The sequence below is a fragment of the Anser cygnoides genome, chromosome 15 (assembly GCF_040182565.1).
Source record: "Anser cygnoides isolate HZ-2024a breed goose chromosome 15, Taihu_goose_T2T_genome, whole genome shotgun sequence".
Taxonomy (NCBI): Eukaryota; Metazoa; Chordata; class Aves; order Anseriformes; family Anatidae; genus Anser; species Anser cygnoides.
Window position 1 is genome coordinate 1,457,216 of NC_089887.1, and position 25,411 is coordinate 1,482,626.

The 25,411-nt window shown below is 53.8% G+C and overlaps 1 protein-coding gene across 1 annotated transcript in view; it reads left to right on the forward strand.

Annotated features, from left to right (window-relative positions):
* The first annotated feature begins 9,958 nt into the window (after positions 1 to 9,958).
* Positions 9,959 to 25,411, forward strand: part of PKD1 (polycystin 1, transient receptor potential channel interacting) — an 88,811-nt gene continuing 73,358 nt past the window's right edge. Inside the window, exon 1 of the mRNA XM_048065985.2 lies at positions 9,959 to 10,482. Coding sequence (XP_047921942.2) covers positions 10,220 to 10,482 — 263 coding nt within the window. The 5' untranslated portion in view covers positions 9,959 to 10,219. The remainder of the gene's footprint in view (positions 10,483 to 25,411) is intronic.

Here is a 25,411-nt window from a genome sequence, read left to right on the forward strand (position 1 = left end):
CTCTGCGTGCCAGAAGCTGCACTCTGTGCTTGTAGCCAAGCGAGACATTTCAGCACGAGGCCAGCCCTCCTTCCTCCTGCCGGCCCAAGCTGCTCCATCCCTGGCTCGTGCTGCAACAGCCCGTGTGTTCTCCTGGCCTCGGCTGCTCCTCGCCACAGCAGCAGCCCCCAGGCACGGATCCCCACGTTCCTAGGCACTGCCCTCCCCGGCAGGGACACCCGCCTTGTCCTTGCCAGCATCTGCCAATGCCTTTCCCAACAGCCCGAGCCTGCTGCTCTCCTACTTCATTGCCGGCTCGGGCGGAGGGGAGTTGTGCCTGCAGCAGGAAGGCTGCAAGGACGAGCTATTCCCATCGGAGACGATGTCAGCTGCACTGTCTTGGAAGATATTCATCTTCTTTGCCTGGTGCCCTGGCAGCTGCAGGAGAGCCGGTGCAGGCTCTTCCCATGCTCTGCTCGCAGCACAGCTCAGCTTGCTCTGCTGTCACCTATTGCAGTGCCTCCAGCCAAGGTTACGGGGACTGCTCTCCCAGTCCCTTGTAAACCTGGTGTCCCTTCTCACTTTCTGTACTGCTACAGATCATTTGCCAAGGGCAAACACAGCTCTGACTCCAAAGTCTTAGAAATGTTGTAGGGAAAGGACCTGAAGGCATGGACAGCACCTGGACGGGAGGTGCGGGCAGGCAGGCAGACAGAGGTGACACCGCGGTGACGGGGCCAACACGTCAGTCACGGCGCTGCCAGTGCAGGTGTGACAGAGAGCCTGGGCAAAATACCAGGAGCTCGGTCTCGTGCTGTGCGCGAGCAGACAGACCTCCACGAGGAGATGTCAGACAGATGGGACACCCTCCTTCAGGAGCACCTCTGCCTCCAGAGCAGTGCCCGAGCACAAGAGGCACGGAGATGTGCCGGGAGCGGGCACGGGACACGCGTGGGGCTGGGGACCACGGCACCTGCCACGCTCGGTGAGTCGAGCGCTTTCCCTCTGCCTGCATGGAAGGGTCCCAGCCCACACAGAGCTGAGCAGTCATTGTTCCCTTCCTCGCCACTTATTGTTCTTCCCTCCCCATTGCTCACTTACCTTTGAACACTTCAATCTTGTTGCCTTTGTCAGCGTTGCTGGCTTTTAATTGAAATTCCTCAGACATCTTCTCATCAATGCAGCCCATCAGTTATTTTTGTGTGGGAAGCAATTGTTTTCCTTTTGCAGCTGTGAAAGTTAAATTCCAATGTTTTGCTGGGAGACTGTTTTTGTCTCTTCCCTTTCTTATACTGCCAAGTCAAGTCTTATATTGCAAACCTCCTTCCTTTGTCTGGTTATTTCATTTTCCATCTCTTCTGCGCACAGTCCCTCTGTTTCCATCCTTGGCTCCTTAGCTTCTCTCTCTGATCTGTCCCGAAGGGCAGTTTCCACCTGCTGCTTTGCCCACTCTTCATCGCCGTTGTTTTCCCCGCAAAGCACACACACACCGAACCCAGGGCACCAGGAGGCTGGGAGCTCAGCCTGTCGCCCAGTCTTTGTTTCCTGGCATTCAAACCCATAATTTATTCACGGCGCAGGTCCTGTTTAACAAGTGGCACTGCACTGGCCTCCCCTGCCCGGTGGTGCCCGAGGGCTCTGAGCTGCCTCTGCAGCTGGTGGGACCCCAAAAGGGCCAGGGCCGGGGCTGCCACCCGCCCCCCCCCAGCCCTGCAACCAGCCCTGCAGGCTGCCAAGTTAACGCATCGCTCACGTTGCTGCTTTTGGAGCAAGTGGTGGTCGTGGCAGCAGATGGCTCCCCAAGGGGCTCAGTGGATGACGGAGCTGGTTAGACGCCGTTATCCCAGCACATGCAGCCCAGAGGCAAAGCCTGGGCGCTTCTTCACCCACAGAAGCAAGTGCTCCGTTAGCCCCTGTCCCTCTCCAGAAGGCGAAGGCAAGAGAAGAAAACATCTTTCCTGGCACTCCGCATTCGGTTGCAAGTCCCTGCTTGTGGCAGCGCCAAGGCCCAGGCTGGGCTCAGTCCCCTCCTCCCCAGGGGGGCAAGAAGCCCTCAGTGCACCCGGCTGCCCGTCCTGGGCTCAACCCTGCGCGTGGGGCACAGCTTCCCCACTGCCCCTAGGGAAGCGGCACTGGCAGCCCGGGGTTACCCATGCACAGCACCCAAGGCAGGAGCTGTACCTGGGGCAAGCAAGGCACAGCCTGGCTGCTGCATTTAACTGCAAAATAATCCACAGACCCCTTGCACGTGAAGGGCTCTGCTCCCTGCAGGTCAGCATCCCATTCCCCTGCCAGCAGGGTGCCGGCATGCAGGGACTGCCTCAGCAATTCCCCACGGGCATCCCCAGGGAACGGCGGTGCTGCCCCGTGCCCCCACCCGCCCCTTTTGCGCAAAACAGGGTGATTGTGCCAGATCCTAATGAGCCTGGACTGGGCCGAGGCCAGAAAATTAATTTTACTTGTGCCAAGACAGAAATGAGCCAAGATTTCAGCCAGTGGAGGACTGAGTGCATGAGAGCCCTCAGCCCGGCCCTGCTCCAGCAGTCACCCACGAGAGCTTTCAACTATGATGAAGTTGGATATTCAAAAAGCCTTTGAAATGTGTCCTATGGAGAGAGAGAGGGCTGAGTAACAAATGCTCAGCCTCCCAAATGAAAGATACTTTCAAGCTATTTGGTATATTTTAAATGCTTTTCAGACATGCCTCAATGACATCAAATATTTTAGAAATATCTTATAATATCTCATCTTAAAACCATCCGAGATATTTTGTACGGAGACATCCTGCAACGGGGAAGGGTTGGAATGTGGTTATAGTTTCAAAAGCCAGTGTGTAAACATCGCACGGCGTGACCTTTATCTGCGCGCACTCAGCCGTTCCCAGCAGGGATGGGTTTGCACCGGTCGGGCCAGGGCCGGCGGCAGCAGCCCGGCCTCTCGCCTTCCTCACGGGGCCGGCACCTGTGCTTGGCTCACGTCCCGCTGCTGTCTCTGCTGAGGGTGCTGCAGGGCACGCTCGGATGCACGCTGCGTGCAGGAGCAGCAGCGTGACTGCAGCACGACTCCAGGGTGTGGGGACGGCCGAGGCTCAGCACCTCCGGGTGCAGGCACCACCGTGAGCGCTGAGGGGCTGCTTATCCTCCGGCACGTGGGTCAGGGAGAGGAGGGATCGAGGGGTGCTTTCTGCTGCACCACCACCAGGACCCAGCCACTCACCCTCAGAGGCAGAGCCCACGGAGCTTGAGCAGATAACCCCCCAAAAGCTCATCTTTGCAATCCGCAGCTCAGGCATTACAGACCCAGAGATACCTCGGGCCAGCCACAGCTCAGCGATGTGTGCAGCGCTCTTTGGGGCCCTGTAAAACTACAAGCAGCCCTAATGAGCCAGCGCGGCAGCGTGCAGAGGCTCATAAAGCTGCTGCTCCAGAGAACAAGTCGGCCGCTAAGTGCCAGGCCCTGGCAAGCAGCTCCTGCTGGAGCAAGTCATCGCATCACTGCTTGCTGTGAGCTTGTCCACGCTGTCCCCTCTCCGGTGGGGGAAAAGCAGCTTCACCTCCTGCTCCTGGCTGTTGTGCGAGCTTTGTGCGAGCTGGCAGGGGCAGAGCTGTGCCCAGGGCTTGTTCAGCCACCCGTCAGGGCTAAGGGGTGGCAGGTCACTGACCAGATGCAGGCAGCGCCAGGCTGTAGTTAGCCCAGGATCAACACACCTGCAACAATGTTCTCATGGTCTGAGCTGTCAGCATGTGGCGTTGCTCCAAGTAATTAATAATCTGGGCTATGGAGATGCAGCTCAGAGCTTTAATACTGTTTGTTAATGCTTTCTGAGGAAGGCTGAGCATTTCCACCCAGCAAAACTCCAGTAGGTTTGGGCAATTACTTTTTTCTTGAAGATGACAATGAACGAGCAGCACGGCCAGCCCAGGGCCAGGCATTGCAAGGCACCCTCAGCTCTGCAATGTAATCAGCTTCGATAGATCCGCTCAGCCAGCATCTTCTTGCCTACCATTTTCTGTGATTTTACAATTTCCTCTTTTGTTTAAAAGCGTTTCTTCTTTATTGCTGGAAACATCTTCTTCCCCAACAAAGCTAAGGGTTGTCCCAATCCTGCAAACATTTTGTCTGCAAGCAATTTGATTTGCATTAGCTGTCCTTCTGCAATCAGAGGGACTAATCACATCTGAAAAGCTGCGCACATGTGTAAGTGATCAGGCCTGCCTGGGGAAGGCATGGAGCGAGGCACAGCCAAATGCAACCAGCTACAGCCAATTCACGGCAAAAAAGCGGCTGGCAAGTGAATTCTCCAAGCTGGCTTCTCAAAAGCAATCGCGTTGTGGTGCAGCGGGTCCTTCCCTGCCAGCCCTTCTGGGAACAGCCTCTGGGCTGCCAGGACCTGGCCTCCACCAGAGTCCAGCAAGTCCTAAGGCTCTGAATGCACGTTTCTGTCTCCGCTGGCTGCCCTCTGGCTTCAGTTTCATCAGTGCTAATTAGCACAGAGCAGTTTTCTTCGCATCATTGCATTAAAAGCCAACAGCTTTTGAGGAGCATCTGAGTCCTTGTTAAAAAAAGAAATCACATTTTTCCAAGTTTTCAAATGCAAAAGTGTAACTGGAAGCCTGCTGCCAAGGAAGGCTGAGGCAGAGGGCGTGCAGAAGCACCTGCAGAGGTGATCCTGGGGGACGCCTGTGCACAGGGACATGCCCAGCACTGCTGACCTCCCGTTTCAGTTCTGTCCTTGGGTGTAAACTACTCCATGAAGAATGGAGAGAGGGCAATGCCAGGACCAAGGGGTGTGAGTGGGGAATGAGATGGGAGACCGCTTCCTGAAGCCCCTGCAGCGGGGAGCGAGCAGCTCCAGCCCCTACCTGACTTTTTACCCGGCTGAATTTGCCCCAGTTACAAACGCCAGCCCCAGCACCGTGATGCCTCCTAATGGTGTGGAGACACCAGCATTGCTTTAACAATGAGGGGGAGCAGCAAGGTGCGGGGGAGCCATGCCGAGGTTGGATGGGTGCTGGTCATGTCCCATGGTCAGCCCTGGTGCCACTGCCCAGGGCACCTGCACCCTGCGCCCACGGCCAGCCCGTGCTCAGCAGCAGCACTCCCTGAGTCGCAAAAGCCTGAAACTTCAAAACCTATTGGGAGAGGAATCGTGACATTTTGTTTGCTTTGAAGGAGTGTTTGGTAAATAAAACCAGAATCACCACCAATTAGTTACTGAGCAGAAAGCGTTGCCACTGCAACCGCTCGGCTCTGGTTTGCATTCACGCTATGTCAAATGGATGAAAATGATCAGCGTGAATAAATTCACTTCCTGAGCTGAAACTGCCCACAAAAGTCATCCGGAATAAGCCCAACAGAGGCATGTGCTGGCACTGCTGACTCAGCTCAGCCTCGTGCAGCTGAAAACCCCACACAAACTGACAGCCCCGTGCCTCGCTGGCGAGCATCGCCCTGAGCACAGCCGGGGCAGGGGGTTCCTTTTCCAGGCACCCAAGGAGAAGCTGGGGGACACCGTGCATCCCACCCGGCTGTGGGCACCACGCTGTCAGCACAACAGGGCCAGGCCAACGCATCCCGACCTCGTCTGCTGCATCCCGTGCCCAGCAAGTGCAGGTGGGTGGCTGGGAGCCCTCGGGCAGGGAGATCGCGGCAGAATTCATCCCCTGTGGATTAAATCAGCTTGGGATAGGGCTGAGACGCCCCTGCTCCTTGTGGCTGAGCCAGGAGTTAACCACCCCACATGGTCCCAGGCTGCGAGGTGCAGGCAGCACAGACCGGGTGCTGTCCTGGGGTGCGCAGCCGTGCAGGGGGAGGCTGAGGGCAGGAGCTGGGACAATCAGCAGTGCGGTGTCACCGACAGGGACAGACAGGGTGCCCGCGCCTTGCTGCGCCAGGTGAGCTCCCTTTGCAGCTGACTGTAGCGCGCACCTGCTGGTGGGGCCTTGCAGGATTTTTCCACTTTTTTTTTTTTTTTTTTTTTTTTTTTTTTTTGAGAAGCGAGGATAAAGGCAAGGCTGCGAGGAGGGCAGCCCGGCGGTACTAGAGGGCGCCACGCGTTCACAAACCGAGCGGCAGCCGCAGCGCAGAGCTCCGGCCCGGAGGATGCTCGGGGGGGGGGGTCCGCAGCCCCCCTCTTGGCTCGCCCCTGGGGATATGGGGGTATCCCATAGCCCTTAGTAGGGCTGAGCCGTGCTGCTCCTGGCTGAGCCACGCAGGAGGCACCTGGGCCAGTATTTACTGAACTGACACCGTGGAGACGGTGATTTCCCTGCTTTTAATTTTCAGCCCTATCCGAAAGGTGCCAGGTGGAGCAGCTGGTGCCAGGGGAAGTCTGTCTGCAGCTGCAGGTCTCAACATCACCACAACAATGTGCAGGACCAGCAGATACGCCTCATGATGTGAAGTCAGCTAAAGAGCCCTGCAAAAGAAGACTGAATGTAGATCAGTGGTGGCAAGTGTGATATAACATAGGTTAACGGCTCAGCTGTCCTCTTCCCCCAGGCCTTCTAGGCAAGCAAAAGTACTGTGTCTGGATGAAAGGCAATGGAGCATGAGGAGGCTGGCTGCAGTCATCTGGCCAAGGATTGCAGCTGGGGAGCGCTTGTGCTGGCAGGCAAAGCAGGAGGCAGACTGGGGGGAGGAGATGGCTCTTCTGGGGGTCACTGCAGGTTGCCCCTTGCAGGATAGGCCGTAGCACTTGTGCAAACGTGCGTGGAACGCAGCCACGAAGCAACAATTTGCAGGGATGGAAGCAGCTGCCTCCCCCTGGAGAAATGGAGATCCTCACCTCCTTGGAGGTACTCATGTCCCAGGTAAAGGCAAGTGGGAAGCTCTTTCCCTCCTGTACATCTACAGAGGGCAAGCTGTGCAAGCAGGGAAATAATAGCAAATGAGCAACGTGGCCCTGCGTTAGTACAGCTGCCCTCCAAAGGGCCCAAACGCTGTGACAAGGGGGGCAGAAGTTTAGGAGGAGGCAATTTTCCTGCCTTCTTCAAGCCACAGCCAAGGTACGGCGTGTGTGTGCTGCTGGCCGGGTCTCGGGGCTGTCGGTGCCACCGCAGCCATCTGGGGAGCTTTGGGCTCTGGCTGGAGGCAGCGGGGACAATCCCAGCTGGCCACAGCCCTGTCACGTTCTGCTGACCACAGCGTATCTGCTGCTGTGCTGGATGCGTTCAGCCTGCATTGCTGGTGGGACAGGGAGAATTAACACCCTCTGAGTTGGGTTTTAATTCTACTTCAAGTAAACAGTATTGAGAAACTCTCCATTCGCCTGCCAGGAGGAGGGACCAGAAGAATCCCGTCCCCACAAGAAGCCATTCCCCGCCTCGCAGTGAGCAACAGCCTCCCAGCCCCCGAGAACATTTTCCACTTCCATCATTTTCCGCAGTCTGCGTTTTAAAATCCATCCCAGCTCAGCAACGAGACCTTCCTCCAAGATCAAAAATTATGGTTCAATGTGAACAAATTATTGTCTTGCAACTTGATCAAGATTCGCTGTCTCTTTTCCCACTCACTCAATTATTTCCTTGTTTGCTGCCCTCATTACAGCTTGGCAGCCCCAGCGTTTGGGGGAGAGCCCTTAACCTCATTACATCCGCTGGATTACATTAGTGATCTAATCTGCTGACATTTTCTCCTCGCTGTTATCTTAAGAAATATGGACATCAGTGCAGGAGATTAGGGAAGAAAAACAGAAAGCAATTTACAATTGAGGGAGCGGAAATAAATACATGGTGGTCACATGAGGAAGTAGTAACCGCTGAGCTATTTTGGGCACAATACATCATGCAAAAGACGATGTGTCTTTACAGTAGATTTCAAGTCCAAAAGGCACAAAATGTTTTCAGAAAGTAAATTCTCACATACATTAAGCACCATGCCAAAGAGTGAAATCAGACGCTGTCAGGCTTCTTATTTAAGGCTTGTACAGTATTTGGACGAGGAAATGCAGAACCCCAGCTAATATAGTCTGCTGTCACTCCTCTGGTTTCAGTGGGATGACACACGCACCTCCAGCCAAGCAGGCACTGATGGGCTTTGTTGGGTCCAGACCATACACGCAGGTAGAGCAGAGGGGCAGTGAGCAGCTCTGCAGGCACAAGGCTTCACAGCCCTCAGCGGATGTACACCAGGGCTCACACAGGTCAGTCCCTAGAGAAGAAGACGAACAGCAGTGGTAGCAGGCTCAGGCTCGCATCATTTGCCTGGTACCACCCCGAACAATTGTTCTGGCTCCCTGTTGCTCACGCCGTTCAGATGCTCAGGACAGCCAGCGCCTCTCTCTCCCACCCCTTTCTGTTGTGGTTGCTCCCCTGAAAGCCGCCAGGCAGATTTCCTGAGCCCCAGAGTTGACAGGACCCCATCAACACAGTGCGTGCTGTAGTGTCAGGACGGCAGCCCCCCAGCACGCTCGCTGCCGGGCCGCTGGAGAGCGAACAGGGTGGTGACAGAGCCCCCCAGCAAGTGGGCAGCCCCCACGGGTGGCAGGAGGCTGTGAGGGGAGGCCAGCCTCGCTGGGCTTTGCAGGCGGCTTTGGACAAGCACAAAGGGCCTTTTGCCCTGTGCCTGGGCAGCTGGCTGGTGGAGGGGTGCGACCCCCCTCCAGGTGAGTGACTGCCTGTGATCCATCCAGCCCCTCTCCCTGAGAGCAGGATTTCTTGGATGGCAATTGCTGCTGCAGCTGTGATTGAACAGACTTGGCTTCAGCTGCGGCTTCAGCTGTGCACGCGGGCGGTCCCTGGGGCTCCTGTGGGCACACTTGCATGCTTGACAGCAGGGCTGAGCTGTGATTTCCTGTGCTGAACTTAAATGTTATGTATAAATAATTTAAAAGGTACAAAGGGCTGCAAGAATTAACGTAGTTGCATTAAAAAAAAAAAAGTTTATAGGTATAATGCTCTTGTTTTTATTTAGCAAAAGCCCTGCTGAAAGTCTTGTCTAGATCTGCAAGTCTCCCACGGAGAAAGTGTCTTTGGCTGGCACTTCAGACATCAGAGCCCACTGAGCTCAGTAGCACCTGGCTCTGGGGGATGTACAGGATTTGTCCCTCCGCCTTTCGGTCCAAGCCTCTCAGATTTCCCTGCCCCAGCCACTTGGCCTGCGGGGGCAGGCCCCTGCCCACTGCTTCCCCCCAGGCTCCTCTGCCTTTCTCAGCAGCCTGGTGCCATGCTCTGACCTCCCGCACAGCCTACGGCACGCTCTGAGCAATCCCTGCTGGGCAGGAGCTGATGGCTCTGGTTTCCAGAGCGATGTGGCCCTGAAGATGACGAGCAGTTCAAAAGCAATAATTTCTTCCATTTCTTCCACGTTTTATCTGAGCATCCGTCCATCCTCCCCTCGCCTGATGGCCGGGGCCACGCTTTGCACACACACACGCAAGCGGCGCTGGGAGCCCGATGACCCCGTTAGGGCCAGCATTAGAAAGCGGCCCCGAGCAGCGCCTGCCCTCGCCTCTCCCCAGCACACCCCAAACACCTGCCGTGCCCTAGGTGTGGAACACGCACCCTGCGGCCCGGCCAGCACCCAAAGCCGCCAAGTCGTGGTGTACCCAGCACCGGGCACGGCCGGGTGCAGGCGAGCCTCACGTTGCCCTCGGGAAGAGGCAGAACTGCCCGGGGGGGGGGCCGGGGGTGCCGAAGGGCCCGGCCAGCAGCACACCCCCGGCTGCCTCCCGAACCCCATCGCCCAGCAGGGGCCGGGGGCTCCGTGCCCGGGGCGGGAGGCCGGGAGCCCTGCGGGGAGGCGGTGGCGGCAGCACCCCCAGCTCCCCCCGCACCCCCACCGCCCCCAGCCCCCGCAGCTCCCCCCGTGCCCCCGACACCCCCGGCTCCCCCCCCCGGCTCCCCGCAGCTCTCGGCGGCGCCGGGGCCGGGCGGGGCGGGGGCGGCCCGGGCGGGCGGCGGGGCTGGAGCGGCGCCGGGTTTCCGCCGGGCGGGAGGCGGAGCGGGAGGCGGCGGGCCGCGGCCCGGGCGGAGCGCACAGCCCAGCCGAGCCGAGCCGAGCCGAGCCGGGCGGCGCCGGGCCGGGGCTGTCAGCAGCGGCAGAGCGGGAGCCCAGCGGGGCCGGGCACCGCGGCGGGAGCAGCGCAGCCCTGCGGGGAGGCCGCCATGCCGGGCGGGCGCTGAGCCGGGCGGAGCGGGACCGGGAGCGGGAGCGGGAGCGGGGCGGAGCGAGGCCGGGCCCGGGCCGGGCCGGGCCGGGGGAGCGGCGGTGCGGGGCCATGCCATGCCCGTAGGGAGAGATGCCTTTTGGAAATGGAGACACTGGATCACAGCGCAAACATGGCGTCCCCGCGGCGCGGCTGCCCCTCTCGGGCTGGTGCCTGCTCTGCTCCCTGCTGTGCGGGGGGCTGGCGGCCGGCAGGACCCCCCCGGCCCCCGCCTGCCAGCCCTGCGCCGCCGACTGTACCTGCGCCGGCGGCCGGCCCGGCGCCGCCTGCATCGCCAACTGCTCGGCCCGGGGGCTGCAGCGCCCCCCCGGAGCCCCCCCGGCCGCCACGGCCCTGTGAGTACCGCGGGGCGGCGGGGCCGGGAGCGGGGCTGCTCGGGCTGTGCGGCGGGGGGACGGCACCGGGACGCCCGGGGAAGTTAGCCGGGGGGTGGGGGGGGGGGCTGCGGCGTTAGGCGGCTGCAGAAGGGAAAAGGGCTTCGGTGCGTGACCCCTGCGGGCCCGGCTGCGGCGCTGCTCGGCTCCGGGAGCCGGAGCGGGAGCGAGGTGCCCGGCACGGTGCTGGTGTCCGGGCGGTGACGGCCGCTGGGCGCCCGGGCACGCACCTGGAGGCTCGCTGCCAGGGGCCGGCCCCGACCCGCTGCTGCCGCCCGCCGCTCCCCAAGCGCTGGTGGCCCGCGGGGCGAGTGAGACCCCCCCGGAGACCCCCCCCGGCATTGTGCAGAGCAGAGCTCCCCGTGGGCGGATCCAGGGCAGCCGGGGCTGTCTGGGGTGCTGGGGGCTGCGAGGCGGAGGGGAATGGCCGGGGAGAGCTGTGGCGAGAAACGAGCGGCTGGATGCGGCTTAAGGGCTGTCCTGTTCGCAGCAAGTGAAAAAGGCTCGATTCAGAAGTTCAAACCAAAATCCTATGACAAAAGTGCTAGAATGGGGTGACCCTTGTGCTTGCGTCCAGGTACTGACTTCGTTGTTTTGGGAACATCAGCCCGAAAGGTGTGTGTCTTGGAGGGGTGTTAGAGGGGTCCGTGTGCTCAGTCCCTTCGAGTTAGTGTGTGATGTGAAAAACAGCAAGGGGAGAAGTTGTGGGGGTTGTTTCTTTTCTTTTCTCTTTTTTTTTTTTTTAAATCAAAATTTGTTCTATATATGGAATAACTTTCCTCTTCTCGAGGACACAACAGCTTTGAGTGATTCATGTAGGAAAGATGACGTGGGGTCCGGCACGATAGAAGAATCTGCTTTGAACTAATTTCTGCTGGTATTTCAATAAGTTAAAGGTCTGCTTTTCTCTTCTGAGTTTCCACTTTGTAGTGTCAGTATAGATGAACAAATATTGCAAAAGTCATAAATACCACAGAAAACATTAAATCAGCGAGATGTATCTTGATTAACTTCAGGAAAACACACAACCTGTAAGTCCAACAGATATGAGGTGTTTTCCAAGTGTTTACTTACATGACATGCTTCGACTTTTCCAAAGAAAACCATTGCTTTGTGCAGAAAGTCCCTAACTGGGAGAGGCTGATTTTTATCTAGGGCTTTCTGAGGTTGCGTTATCTGTTGTCGGTTAGACTTGTGGATCTACTGCTCCGAAGAGTGAACGTGCCGTCGCAGCAGAGGTGGAACGTGCCAGGGCTTCGCTGGTCGCTTGTCGAGCAGCCTTCTGAAGACTGCCTGTGCTAGGTCGCTCCTTTGGCTGCTTAAGGATTTGGGGCTATTAGTGTGTGTTTCTAGGATTATTAATTTTGGTAGTAAGTGTTTGAGACTGTTTATGTTACTGTTGTTCAGAGGCATTGAGTTATAAAAGCTCCCAGACCATTTTGGATTGGATCCTGTTATGCAATGACAAATTGAAGATAGACATAAAGCTTGGGCAGGTCAACAAAACAAAGTGTCCAGAGTGCGGGAAGAGGGAATCCACTAAAGCAAATCGACTGAAACTGCAGGGTGGCATTACCGATGTTTTCTTCCATTTTTAATGGGGAAATAATTCTTTACTGCGCTGTTGAGAGCCGTGTGTTAAGGGGAAGAGCTTTGCTCCACTGAGGAATGGTCGTCAGCCTGTAGTGGACAGTAAGGTCCCTTGTCAGCCAGCTGATCATCTGGTGTGTGTAGTCACGGCTCAGGTGAAAAAATGTGTGCTGGTAATCTTCCAGTGACTGGTGAAGATGTGCTGAAGTGGTCTGCTGTGGCACGCAGGTGTCCTCTGGGGAGAAGTTTACTTTCCTGATTGATCTCCTGACAATGAGAAAGAAGGCAGGTGTGCTTACGTTGTTGTTATAACCATGAAAGATTTACAGATGAATTTTGGTTGGGGTGAGAGGGACTCTGGCTCATGACCGAGTGAGGTTATGCAACCGGTTTTATCTACGTATTTCACGTTTCTTTTATTGAACGCCATCAATTTAGGTAAATAATGCTTTTAATAATTTGCTGCCTGTTCTCTCATTAGAGGAAAAAAGTTATATCTCAACAAAATATTGCTTCTTAATTACTCTGAAATGAAAACAGCCTTTAAGAAGGCAGAGTTCAGAAAACTACCGTCACCGAAGCTCCCTGATTCTGCGGCAGGCGTGTGCCAGCAGTTGCACTAAGCAAACGTGACACCGTACCACACTGTGCAAGTAGGGCCTAGGAAATGAATTCCTCTTGTATCCGGCATCGTGGACCTAGCAACTCTGAATAACAAAATGCCAACTTTGGCAGCGCTGTTACTATGAGTTCAGAAGAAATGCCACATGGAGGAATCACTAAGGAAATAAGCTCTGCTGCTTGCAGCCGTAGCTGGGAGCAGTGTCCGGGCAGACCGAACGGGGATGTCGGCCCCAGCCCGCTGCTGCAGCCGGGTTCCCGAAGTGCGGTGCAGAGTCTGGCTGGAGGCAGGAGCACAGCCTATTTTTTCCAAAGCGTCTGCAGTGCGCAACGTAAAAACTGTGCTTCACGAGCAACACGCTTCAAGTGGCAGCATTTGCACTTCTGAGATTCCTCATCTGAGAAATGTTCTGCTCTGATCTCTTTGCACGTGCGTTGCTTTCAGGGCTACTGGATTTTGTTCACGTTTACTTTCAGACCTAGCTGTTTGACGAGACGGTATCGCCTCTTTCATTCCTCAGCTGGAAATAAACCTCACAAAGCTTTTCTGACTTTCCCCTGCAAATACTGACCGTTTCTGGCATATCTTTAGTATCGCGGTAATTTTGAAGCAGAGATTAGAATCTCAATTTGTAAGACTGTAGAGCTGAAACTCCCTTATTTTTCCTCCCTCATTAATGTGGAGCACTATTTGTGGATGGGCAAGAAAGAGGAGGTGAAAATATCAGAGCAACTGCTATCGCCACACGCCTGCATAAGCTTTGCAGGTTTAGGGGTCATAACTTTCATCCAAAACCCCGTGTGTGGGGTTTTTTGTTTGTTTGTTTTTTGTAGATTTGGCAAGGAGTCCTGGGGTTACGCTGCCCAGCTGGTGACTTCACCTAAGCAAACCTCCTAAAAATAAACAGATTTCATGATTCAAGAACCTACAGTCTGTAATAAGTCTTTAAATTGCAAGAGTTGGCAATGGTCAGTAGATTTTGGTATTGTTACATGATGCACTAAAAGCTTTTTCAAAGCTCAAGGTGTCTTCAAAAGCTATTGGAAAAAAAAATCCAATTAAAACTAAAATCCAGTTCAAGTAAAACCACAAGCTGTGGAGTGTCTGTACAAAGCTGTCCAGTCTACAAAGGCAAAATAGATTAACTTCTGTTTCTAGAAAAAACGTAAATAACTTGGAATGTCATTCTCATAAGAAGCCGTATCCCTAGTGAAAAGAAGGCTGTGTTTCTCTTCTGTAAGGAATTTTGGAGGGGGAAAAAGGCCCAAATGAGGTGCTAGATAAATATTTTGCAAACAAGATTCATTCAGCCTGTGGAAGGAACCAATCACGTAAGCAAATCGTAAATGCAATTAGAGCACCAAACAAGGAGGCAATTCTGCATTATTCTATCAGAGCATAATGGTTTCTGGTGTTAGTGAAGTGTCACCGTGATGCCATCACAGCAATGGCACGAGCATGAGGTTCGGGTTATTTATTATGCTGCTTCCTTCAGTTTCGGGGAAGTTTGAACGCTGATCCCATGACTGAGAAGTTTACCTGGAAACCTTGGCCTTTTTTTTTTTTTTTTTTTTTTTTTTTTTTTTTTTTGCTGGTGTTTAAAAATGTAGTAGAAGAAAAGGCATCCACCGGAGGGGTGGTGGTTGCAGGTGTCCCTGCTCCTTGGCAAATGTAATAAAACAGCCACGAGCAGCATCGAAGTGTCTCACTTCTTTGCCCTGGGATCTCAGCGGCTGGAGGGCCCTGCCTTGGAGAATCCAGGGGAGCTTTTGGAGCAGTGAGTAATTCCTTCCCCTGTTCACCATGGAGAGATTACAGGGGTGTGATAACTTCTGGTATTAGTAGAAAGGATCGTGGTAGTGCTCGCCTCATGTTTCGGGGTTCCTTTGACATCTGGTTTATTTTTTTTTTTAACTGATACTGTTTTTACATTGATATTTTCCCTCCTATTTCCTGCGAATTTAAAGTTTACTGGTGGCGTCTCAATCTATCTGTGGCTTTTTCCCCATTGGAGTGAAAGTGTGGGCCCAGTCCTGCCTTTTTCCTCCTGCTGGCAAGCCCCCTCCAGGTCTCTCTCAGGTTTCACCCAGCTGCTTTGTTACACTCATGTACGGGGGGGTAAGCAGAAAATCACTTGATCGGAAGGGGGGGTGGAACAGACTCATCTGCTTTGTTGATGCTTTGCTCCCTGCTTGCCATTTAACGGAATCCCTTGTTTTATCTCGTCATGCCGCAGTTTCCACGCTGTGGTTTCCACGCTACGTCTCTGCGTCATCCTTTTCTCATTTCTTCGAGCTTTGTTGTCTTTTGATTGATCGTTGCAGTTCGGCTTGATTTCGTGTCTTGCATTTATTTACCCCACATGTCCCCAGACGTTTCTCCCAGCTGGGAGCTGTACGGAGGTCCCCACTCTTCTGTGGGGGACACGGCACTTGTGAAATAGTCCCCCCATAGCCAACAGCAGGGTTTGGGCAGTCGCTGTCAGGCTCAAAAAGAACATTTCTGTCCCTTCCACGGTGTGCTCTTGGCGGCTCTGCTGGTGGGCAGTGCCCAAGGCACTGTCGCTGTTCGGAAGGGGTTTTTTTTGCCCACCCTTCTCACCGGGGTCTTGCTGAGATCGGGCTGAAGGCCTGGCCAGCGACATCTGGGCTGCAGAGCTGCCGGCCGCGCTCCCCTCGCAGCTTCTGCCACCTACGCGCCCTGCCGCGCGTCACCGCCTGTCCATCAGGAGGGTGAGGGCTTCGCATCAGGCCTCCCCGGTCCTCAGTTCTTAACCCACATTTGCACGGAACAATTAGCTTGTTTTTCATATCAAAGGGCTGTTGTTTGCTTAGACATTGAATCTATGTTGGCGTCTCTGTTTGCCAAAACTAAAAATGTCAAATTGAAACATAACATTAGTTTTTGCTTTGCAAAGAGCACAGAGAACAAAAAAACACTACTACCACCATTCCCATTTTTTAAAGGGTAACTATCGTCAGGAAGAGTTTCAACAACATGCAAGTTGACCATCCGTAGCATTTGTGGTAAATTATAGGAACCATGACAAGTAAACAGATTTTGTCCTCACTTTTCCAACTGCTCCCTTTCTCCCAAAAGATTGCATCAATTTAATGATGTGCTACCACTGAATTTAAACAGAGATAATCAGAACAAACTAAGCACAGTGTTCTGGAGTCAGCTGTTCCCTGCCTGTCTGGTGGTAAAAATAGTTCCCCTCAGGTTAGGAACAAGCACATCTCTTTGGCTTCCCGGCATCGGGCCTAGTAAAAACTTTAATAAACTGAGATCAGAGAGGAAGCTTCAGATATGGTGTGCGTTGTTGTCTTCGATGCAGTGTCATTTTTAATTTAATTGGAAACCTGTGGTGAGATAGTGTGACAGGCCGGTTTGGTAGCAGTGCTCGATGGAAGGGAAACGATGTTCAGTTTGTAGTGGGGCATCTCCCACCCAGGGCGTTTTTCAGTCGGGGTGCACGAGTGTTAACGCTGGGTCCCGCTCTTCCTCCAGCCCCGGAGCCGTGGGCTGCACCCCCCGGAGCCGTGGGCTGCCCCGGCAGCAGCGCGGTGCCGGAGGTGCTGGCTGTTGCTCTTTGCTCCAGCGCGATCAGAAGGTTGTGCCGACCGACAGCAGATGGCCTGCAGCAGCTCTGGATTTTGATGTGCCTACGGGGCAATCTGTAGTGACACAAATTGTGGCTCCAAGCCAGGATCCAGCCAGTCCTTTCCTATTCATTTGGAAGTGCGCCTGGGCACCATACCGTGCCCTTATTTCTTCTAGCTAGCTGGGTAACCTGCATTCTGCCCTCCTATGCAGACAAATCTTTGTATCAAAAAAAAAAACCAACCACATTTGGCTCGGTGTAATGCTATTTTGCAAGTCTGTGATGAAGTCATGAGGTCTAATCGCTAGTTTGAAACGGAGATTTCCAGGGTGGTGTTTGTAGCCTCGGGTGGAACGTGTGCCCGCTTCCCCGGGCAGACGCCGCTGATGGTGCTTGCAGACCCCCGCAGTCGCCTCCTCACCGTTCGCTGCAACATCTGCTGGCAGTACCTCGGCCCTGGCTCCCGCAGCATCCACGCTGCTTGGGCTCCTCTAGCAGGGAGGCAGATTTCTGCAGACCCCAGAAGCAACAGAGCATTTTTCTCTGCAGCTTTGAGACGGGCGGTGGAGCCTTTGCTTCCTTTCCCTTGCGCGGGGGCTTGGATGGGATTCCGTAAACATCTTCCCCTGCCTGGTCAAGGGGCACTGGTTGTGCTGGGAATGGGTTAAATAGGTTCTGCTGCAGCAAATGCTCCATGTCGGAGAGGTGGGAGTGGCTCTCTAAAAAGAGGATCTAGGGTGTGGGTTGAGTCCTCCTGAGGGAGGGACCCGGGGAACAGCTAAGCCTGGGAAAGCAGAGCCGAGCGCCCGGCCGAGCAGTTGCCTTGGCCAAAGCTGTTAGTTTCTCTCTCAAAGCCACGCCTCGGGAAGGGGGTGGAGTGAGTCCGGCCCGAAGCGTGCGGCTTTTGGTGTAGGTCAGGTTGGTAGGAGCGTCTGTGCCTGGTCCCACCAGGACCTTGTGCTGGAGCTGCGTGTGCTCCTGCTGCGTGTGCTCGTGCTGCGCCGCAGGCAGGTCCGGCGCTGCGAGCTGTCAGGCGGCCGGGGCGTGCGAGGAACGCGGGGCCGAGCCAGAGGGATCCGCGCGTTGTGTCGCAGCCGTGTGAGCACACGGGTCCCTCTAAGAGCTGAAAAAAACATCGTTCTTTTTAATGTATTTATTCTAGGGCAAACTCATGTTGTTTGAAAGAGCACTCCAGAAGCGGCTATTTTTGTACTTGTGTGCTCATCGGCTTGCCTCACAGCTGGGCTGGTTACGTTTTAAGGGCTGAATACAGTTTAGCCTTTCCAAGCGTGGCCTGGATAAAACAGATGTTTCGATTCCCGTCTCCGCTGCTGACGCTCCCCTATACCACATTTCTGACGGGAGGACCCCCGTGCTGGCACGCGGGCCCAGCACCGTGTGCGGTGGAGGGCCAGCGCCCCGTGCCATGCGTGGGGCCCAGTGCCAGCACCCCCTGTCCCGCTGGCAGCAGGGAGCGGAACGCTGTCAGAAAGGGAATTAATGTTGGTGGATTTTGCCTCATGGGTTGCTTCTGTGCTGTTGCTTAACGGCTTTCACGTGCAGAGGCTGTGGAGCTGTTTGAGAGCAGGGAGAACCATAGGAGCCGGGCTCTTCAGCCAGTGCCAAGTTGTCCGTGGAGAGATAAAATGATAATTGTGGGCCCCATCCTGCAATGCGTGCTCCCAGCACAGAGCATGTGTGCAGCATTTCCTCTCCCGGGGCTTAGAGCTATGGGAACAGTCAGAAACCTCAGTGAGATGCAGAGTAGAGAGTCTCCAAGACAAGTGTTGCAGCCACATCCGCTGCACATAGCTGTGCTCTTCACTCCCTCAGACACCTCTGCGTAAGCTGGCTTCCTTCGTCGGAAGGAGGAGGACAGGGATTTGGGGACAGTGTCTCGTCATCCACAGACAGATCCTTGCACAGGAGCGTTGGGAAGGCGTCGTGAAAGGGTCCTTGCTCCGCCTGCGGCAGCGCAGTGAGCGTAGCGTGCTGCCTGCGGCGTGGAGCTGGCCCTCGGCAGAGTTGTGTTTCACCCCAGATGGAAAGAGTTGGAAAGCCTTCTGGAAAGAGTGAGTTTCAGAAGGGGAAGTTTGGATATGGAAAGAGCAATCAACTGGCACCTTTATTATTTTGTATCGCTGGACCACTTCGGGGATCTCATAGGTTAGGCACTGTGCAGACGTAGTGAAGAGACAGGTCTTGACCAAGGACTGCGGATTGTTCAAGCAGGGTGATTCCCTGGGAGTAGAGCTTCCATTGGAAAAATATCTTGGCTCCTGACCAGCCCTCTGCGAAGCAGTTTTAGAGGACAGCTCATTATTGCTACCTTGGTGATTTTCTAGAAGAGAACTGTTACATAAGCAACAAGTTTGTGAATCTACTAGTCAGGATCCCTTCTCAGCTGTTTAACCACAATATTTAAAAAAAAAAAGGGGGGGGGGGCATGGGGGAAGGTCCCTATGTCCTCCCATACACAAGAGGTGACTGCAAGTAGAGAGCCACTGAAATGAGCAGTGACATTGGCCAGAGATTCATAAGTAATGAATTAAATCTGTGCAGATCAAAGGTTTCTATCAGAGTGTGGGAACATTATTTTACTCCAACAGAGGGAAAACATGAAGTCATTGGCTTTATGTCCTGAACTTTGTCTAGATTTGCAACCCTTGATTGCATAGATCAGTACAAAATTTGTATCAGAAGTCTTTAAAAAAGTGAGTGAAGAGAAAACGAAGGTACTAAGACAAAAGCTAGAAAGGGCCGACAGACTTTGTTAGTCTTTCAGTTGCATTAAGAAAATTCGCTGTAGCTAATATAAGCGGTGCATTGGGTTCACACCAGCAGTAAGCAAAGGCTTTCCTTAAGAAAAAGACAAAAAAATGCTGCCGCTTTGTGCAATAAGGCTGTTGTAGGGCACAGAACATACTAGGACAGGACCATGGAAACAAAGCTTGGGTGGTACTTGAGGCTCTGCTAGACCGACAGAATACAATTCCCAAGTTTTAATTTAGAAAGAAGACACACCCCATTTTTTACAGGGAGTGCCAACAGCATCATTAGTTCTTGATTTTTTACTTCATACAAGACAAAACAACTTCAGTAGCATGACAGTCAGAGCCTGAACTCTGAGGCCCTTGGCCCTTGCAGCTGCCCCTGCTTTCAGTCATTGCATCCAGCAGTAAGTAATTTCTTGAAAAGCTTTCTGCCTTTCCAGTGCTTGCAAGAGAATAAACTGTAAGGGTAGTAATGTCACTGTCCTTGGACAGTTTAGTTTCTGATCACACTCGCAGATTGCGTCTGATACAACCAACAATTTAAGTTGTATTGGATTTTTTTTTTTTGCACTGAGTGCAGTGACCCATGTTATGCAGCCAGCCGGGTTGGAGGATCGCCCTCCAACATGATTTAGAATTTGCAGCATTTAAAAGGTTAATAACAGCTAGCTATCAGATCTGTAAAACAAGCCAGCAAGGCCCACTGCTACATTCTGGCTTCCTTTGGATTGACAACTCCAAGTCCGTAGCATGATCCCGTAACTTTGGAGAGAATCGGGAGAGGAAACTACATTTGAAAAATAATCTCCAACACCCCCACTCCCACAGGACACAAAACTCTCTAGCTACTTGGGAAAGACATTTCACAAGTCATCGGACTGCCCTGGATCTTTTGAGGGCCTGCAGCCCTACCCCAAATCCTCTCCTCTTGCTGGTGGTTGGTGTGATCAACAACATGGAGGCCTTTTTGTCCTTGTGCCCACTGACAACTCCCGTCCTCTCCTAAGGAGAGGGGAAATGAAAGTGGAGCCAGTGTTCTGTGCATTGGCTTGCCAGGCAATTCCTGAAATTGCTAAGTTCTGCAGCAGCCCTGGAGGCTGTGTACAGCACGCTTAAGGCCATGATTTGTTTCTCCTTCTGTCCTTCTCCCCTCCACAATCAGGGAATTGAAGTGCATACCTTAGTTTGGGAAGAGAGCTGAGCTACTGGGGGCAGTGTTGTCTAACAGCTGGAACACAGGGGAAAGCAGGACTTCTTGCTTTTGTTTTCAATTCTGACCCTGGTTGCGTGGGCTGGGCTGCCATTGACTCGGCTGCACTCAGTCTCCCCTGTCTGAGCAATGGGGCTGATGCGTCCTTGCCTCATGGGAGTATTGTAGTGGTTATTTATGGGAATTAAGTGCTTGTGGAAGGCTTAAATGTGTGGCTGCTGGATAGATGCCCTGGATTTCTAATTCCTACTGCTTGGTGCTCTGCCATCCTTGTGAGAAGGCAGCGAAGCAATGTCCTGTACCAACTCTCGGGATGCTGATTCTGCAGTCCGAGCAAGGTACAGGGCAGGGCAGCAAAACACAGGCTTTTGTTCATTTTGGTGGTTTATTTGTGATCTTGCTCCTGCCCTCTTGCCTCATCCCCGCCCTGCCATCATCCCCCAAACGAAGCACACCAGCTCCGCTGGCGCGTACGGTGCGGCAGGTATTGGAGCCAGCTGGATCCCGCTGTGCTGCTATAGCCATCATTTTCCTTTTGAACGCATCTGAAAAGAGAAGAGTCTGGTTTGCTGCCCAGTTTTATTTTAGCTTCAAGGCAGTGCCATCAGTTTCCCAAACAGACATCCCAGCCCCAAATACGAAGTCTGTGCTGGCTCCAGGGTGCCAGCTCCCAAGAAGAACGTGGCTGCGGGCTACTCGTGGGAAGGACGTGGGGACAGGGCTGATTTCCTCACCAGGAGCGCAGCCCGAGGAGAGGAGCTGTGCAGCCCCAGGCTGCAGTTGCAGATGGGACTGCACAAGGCCAGAGCCATGCTGCTGGGACAGGACGGCCTGTGTCCACCCGGCAGGCTTTTGGCCACGTTTGTGATCCTCGCTGCCCTCTGCGGGGAGCAAGGCCTGGGCTCGGCCTGCGGTGCTGCTCCAGAGCACCCTGCCTTGGCCTGGCACCATTTTACCTCGGCCGGGTGCCATTTTGTCGCGCCAGCGGCCATCTTACGCAGCCGTGAGGCAGCTCTGGCTCTGTCGTGCTGTCCCCCTGTGCCGCTGCGGGCAGGTCTCTGTGTTGTTAACGGTCCAGCCCTGCTCCTTGGCCCCGGGCAGCCCTCCTGGGTGCCTTCAGGCAGCAGGTCTGGGGCACTCAGCCTCTCGCAGCCACCGCTGGGCCCATCGTGGCACTGCAGGTGGCTGGCAGCGATGTGGTCTCACAGGCGGGCCTCAGGAGATGTGAGGTCTGTCTGGGCTGGGGCAGACCTCCACGTGTCCGCCTCCTTTCCTGCTTTGTGCCGCTGTGGTCTCTGTCGGCTCCACGAGCAGCTGGCGCCTGCTGGGCGTGCAGGTCCCCGGGCTGTGCACACCTCACCATGAGGCAGGGCTCGGCCGCAGGGAAGGGGTGCTGCGAGCCGTGTTTTTGGGGCCGGGCATCCCATGGGGCCGAGCCGGCTGCCAGCCTCGGGCTGCAGAGCTGGGCCTGCCGCCACCGTGTGGGTCTGGGATCCGGCAATCGGTAGCTCTTGGCTGTGGCGCGTACTGTGGGATCCCTGCTGTTGGTTGTTTGTTTAATGATGGCTGATTACAGGGAGAGGAGACTGCCCCTTTCCACCTCCTTAGGGGTGCGCTTCAGTATTCCTACTGGGAGTGCGAGGACGCCTTGATCCTCTGCCTAATCAAACTGACTGGAGGGCACTAACAGCCGTGTTTCGGCCGCGCTGCTGCCACTGCAGCCTGGAGTGTGGCCTTCCAGAGGGAGGGGGGTTGTCTTTTACAATGTGAAACACATTTCAGCAGCAGCATTTTTTTTTTTTTCATTGAATCTAGAGGAATAAAAGCCCCCAGCAGGAGCCTTGAGCTTACTGTTCAGATGAGATACAGGCCTGTGGCAGGGATAGGTCCCAGATCTCCTGGCAGCAGCTCAACTACTACACTTGTTTCTTTTAAGTTCTCGGGGTCCTAATTCTTCCCGTCTCACGGGCAGTCTGGCGGCAGCGCAGGCGGCGCTGACAGCCTGTCGAGGAGCACGCGAGCTTGCCGTGAGTGGCAGAGCATCAGCACAGAGCCGCGTGTGTGGTGTGGCCGTGAGAACGGTCCCGTCAGATTGATGTTACTGAATTAATCTACAGAACTGAAGAGCGTGGGTGACTTGTGTTTTGTGAGTCTGGTTGCTGCACAGGCCACAGGCGGGTGAGAGCCTTGGCCTTGGCAGCATCAGGTCCTGGCTTCTGCCGAGCAGTGTGTCAGTCCTGCCCGTCCTTCCCGGGGGCACCACGCTGTGCTGAGCAAGGGCTGCTCCTAAACCCTGCTTGGCTGCCAGCGTGTGCATGCCATGAAATATTCCAACTCTCATACTGCAAGGACAGGTTTCTGGGTCTTGGGATACTGGGAGTCCACATATTTCAGCTCTCAATATACAGCTTTAGCTATGACCTGAGTGCGCTGTGGAGGTCCTGGTGTTGAGCAGTCTCAGCAGACATCTATTCTGGTGCACAGGCTGAGGCTGCACAGGGACTCAGCACCACTAATTGACGAAACCCAGCCCTAGCAATGGGTGTACAATAGCCATTTACTCACATGTCACACTTTATGCCAGGGACTTTGGTGACAGACTGTGGAAGTAAGTGGCTTTCAGCAGATGCCTGTAAAATTTTACAGCCAGTCTTATAGTGGGAACTTCAGGACTGTTAGTGTTGGGCCCAAAGACTTTCTGTCCTGACAGCAGAACAGGGCTTTCAGGCCTCTGACCTACTACCAGTCTTTGGATGATGAAGAAGAAGCTGGTGGAGTAAGTTCCTGACATATCAACAGTGCTGGCATCTATTCGTACGTAAAGCTCAATTTAAAATGCAGAGATTCAGTTGTATCTGTGCTGCATGATACCTTGCATGGTATGTGTGGGCTTGCAGAAAAAAAACAAAGCTCTGGAAATTGTTATTTGTATGTGTACTACTGTGAGCCATGGACAGGACTGGGACCTTGTAGTGCTGGGTACCATACACAGGCATGCTGAATAACAGACTTTATCCTCAGGATCTCGTGATAGAAATAGACGAGGCAAAAGAAAAAGGAAATCTTCCTGTTTTACAGCTGGTTAAGGCTGTAAAAGCTTTATGCGCACAGGGAGTGAGGGACTTGTTTGAGGTCCTACAAGCAGCGTGTATCAGAGCCGGGCCCTGAGCCTCCCGAGCTTCTGAGGTGCAGCTGAGTGCGATAAACGTGGGCTTGCGAGTGCACATGGGGCTGATCTGCCACGAAGATCTCGCAGTGCAAGTGCAGGATTACATCTAGGTGCCGCTGCTCTGGAGCATCTTCAGACTGGGAGAGCTGTAGTCAGTCTTGCCCTAGTCCCGAATGCAGCGCAGCATGGCTTAGATGTGGTTCGGTTCGGAGTGGGGAGAGCAACACCTAGTCACCGTGTTCTTTTGCTGCCTCGCAGAGAGCTGTCCTTGCTCCAGACCCTGTTCCTGGTGTGTGTGGAGGCCCTGCCTCTGCAGGCCTGTGTGGGGACTGTTCCTCTGCGCTGACCTCCAGGAAGCAGGATTCGTTTGGAGAAGTTTGGTGTGACAGATGGGAGGAACAACAGTTCACCATGAGTTTGTGCCCGGGTTCTGGATTAATCATTACTGCACTTAATGTGTTTTAGCTCAAAGCCAGCACCGTCTACATCACCTGACTGCTCTACAGGCAAAACCAACGGGATATCAGATTTTGGCATGGCTTCGCTACCCAGAAGCGGGGTTTCTGCAAGGCATGAGGGAATGGAGAGCAATGGTTAATCGGCAGGATGGAGTTAATCATTCACTGAATTCCTTAGCTACAAACCCTTTCCTCAGTAATTTTTTGGTGCGTTGCTGGAAAGGAAATTGGGGTATGCGAAGCAAAACCATACTTAACAAGTCACAGTAGCCCTGGTGTGTGTAGGATTTCTTGCTTTTTGCTGAGGGTGGAGCTCTCCTGTGGGAGGAGATGCTTGAATGAGCTGATAGAGCTGAGCGGTGCTGGGAAACTCGATATATCTGCACCTTTCTCTTCGGATGCATGTGCCAGAAATTGGGATTGAAGAAGGAAACGTCTGGCCTTTCACCTACCTGAGACCCAAGGCAAAGATCTGTATTTTTCTTGCAGCAGTCAATGGCATCAGCAACACCTCAAACACAAGTGGGAAAACTTATCTTAATAAACTAGCTAGGATGCAGTTACTCAGAAGAGTCTGGCTTTGCCAGCCAAAACATGAGTCAGCCATCTCTCATAAATCTCGAGATTAAAAATAAACCAAAAAAGGCCAAATGTTGCCTTGAGCCTCAAGTCCCATGTCAGAGACAACTGTATCTCTTAGAAAGGAAATGTATTTAAAAAAATCAGCAAAATAAAACGGAAGGAAAAAAATAGAGATTATCGTTTAATGCCACGATTTCAGGAGGCAGGTTTAAGGAAACCATCCCTTCTCTAATGGCACAGCTCAATGCATCTTCCAAGTCCCCTTTTTGTGTTGAAGTGGGTTGGGAAACGGTCATCTAGAGCCATGTACCATGGGACACGATATGGAAGTTGGTTAGGATATCGAGTGAGGCTGATAGTCTTTGTGGTTGCTAAAGAGGCAGCCAAAATCTTGAGGGTCATTTTTAGAGGATTAGTCCTGTGATCAGATGGATTATATGATATTTCTGCTGTTTAGCAGTAAATATTTAATCTGTAGGTAACCCAAGGCTGAACTGATTACTGTGTTAGACAGAGCTAGCCTTTGATCCAGGAATCTGGGTCTGTCTTCCTTCTTCCCAGCCCTGATTCAGCTCCCGTTGCCTTCTTCAGGAATGCTGAGTGGACCCACAATGTGTGACTGTAATCAGGGGACCTGATGATTCAGGCTGTATTTTGTGTGTAATACCAAATTCAAGTACTGTGAAGTGTGAAATGGGAAGGGCAGGTTACTCCAACTCACTGATTTCAGAGGTCTCCTCTGTTCTTCCCATTCTGCCAGCTTCACCATGTCCGCATGTGAAACAGACATATCTTATCAATATTTTTTCATGCCTTCTCAGGACTCCTGTGAAAAAATATCATTTGAAGCCTGATTTTGATCCGGCTCCTAGCAAGAAAAT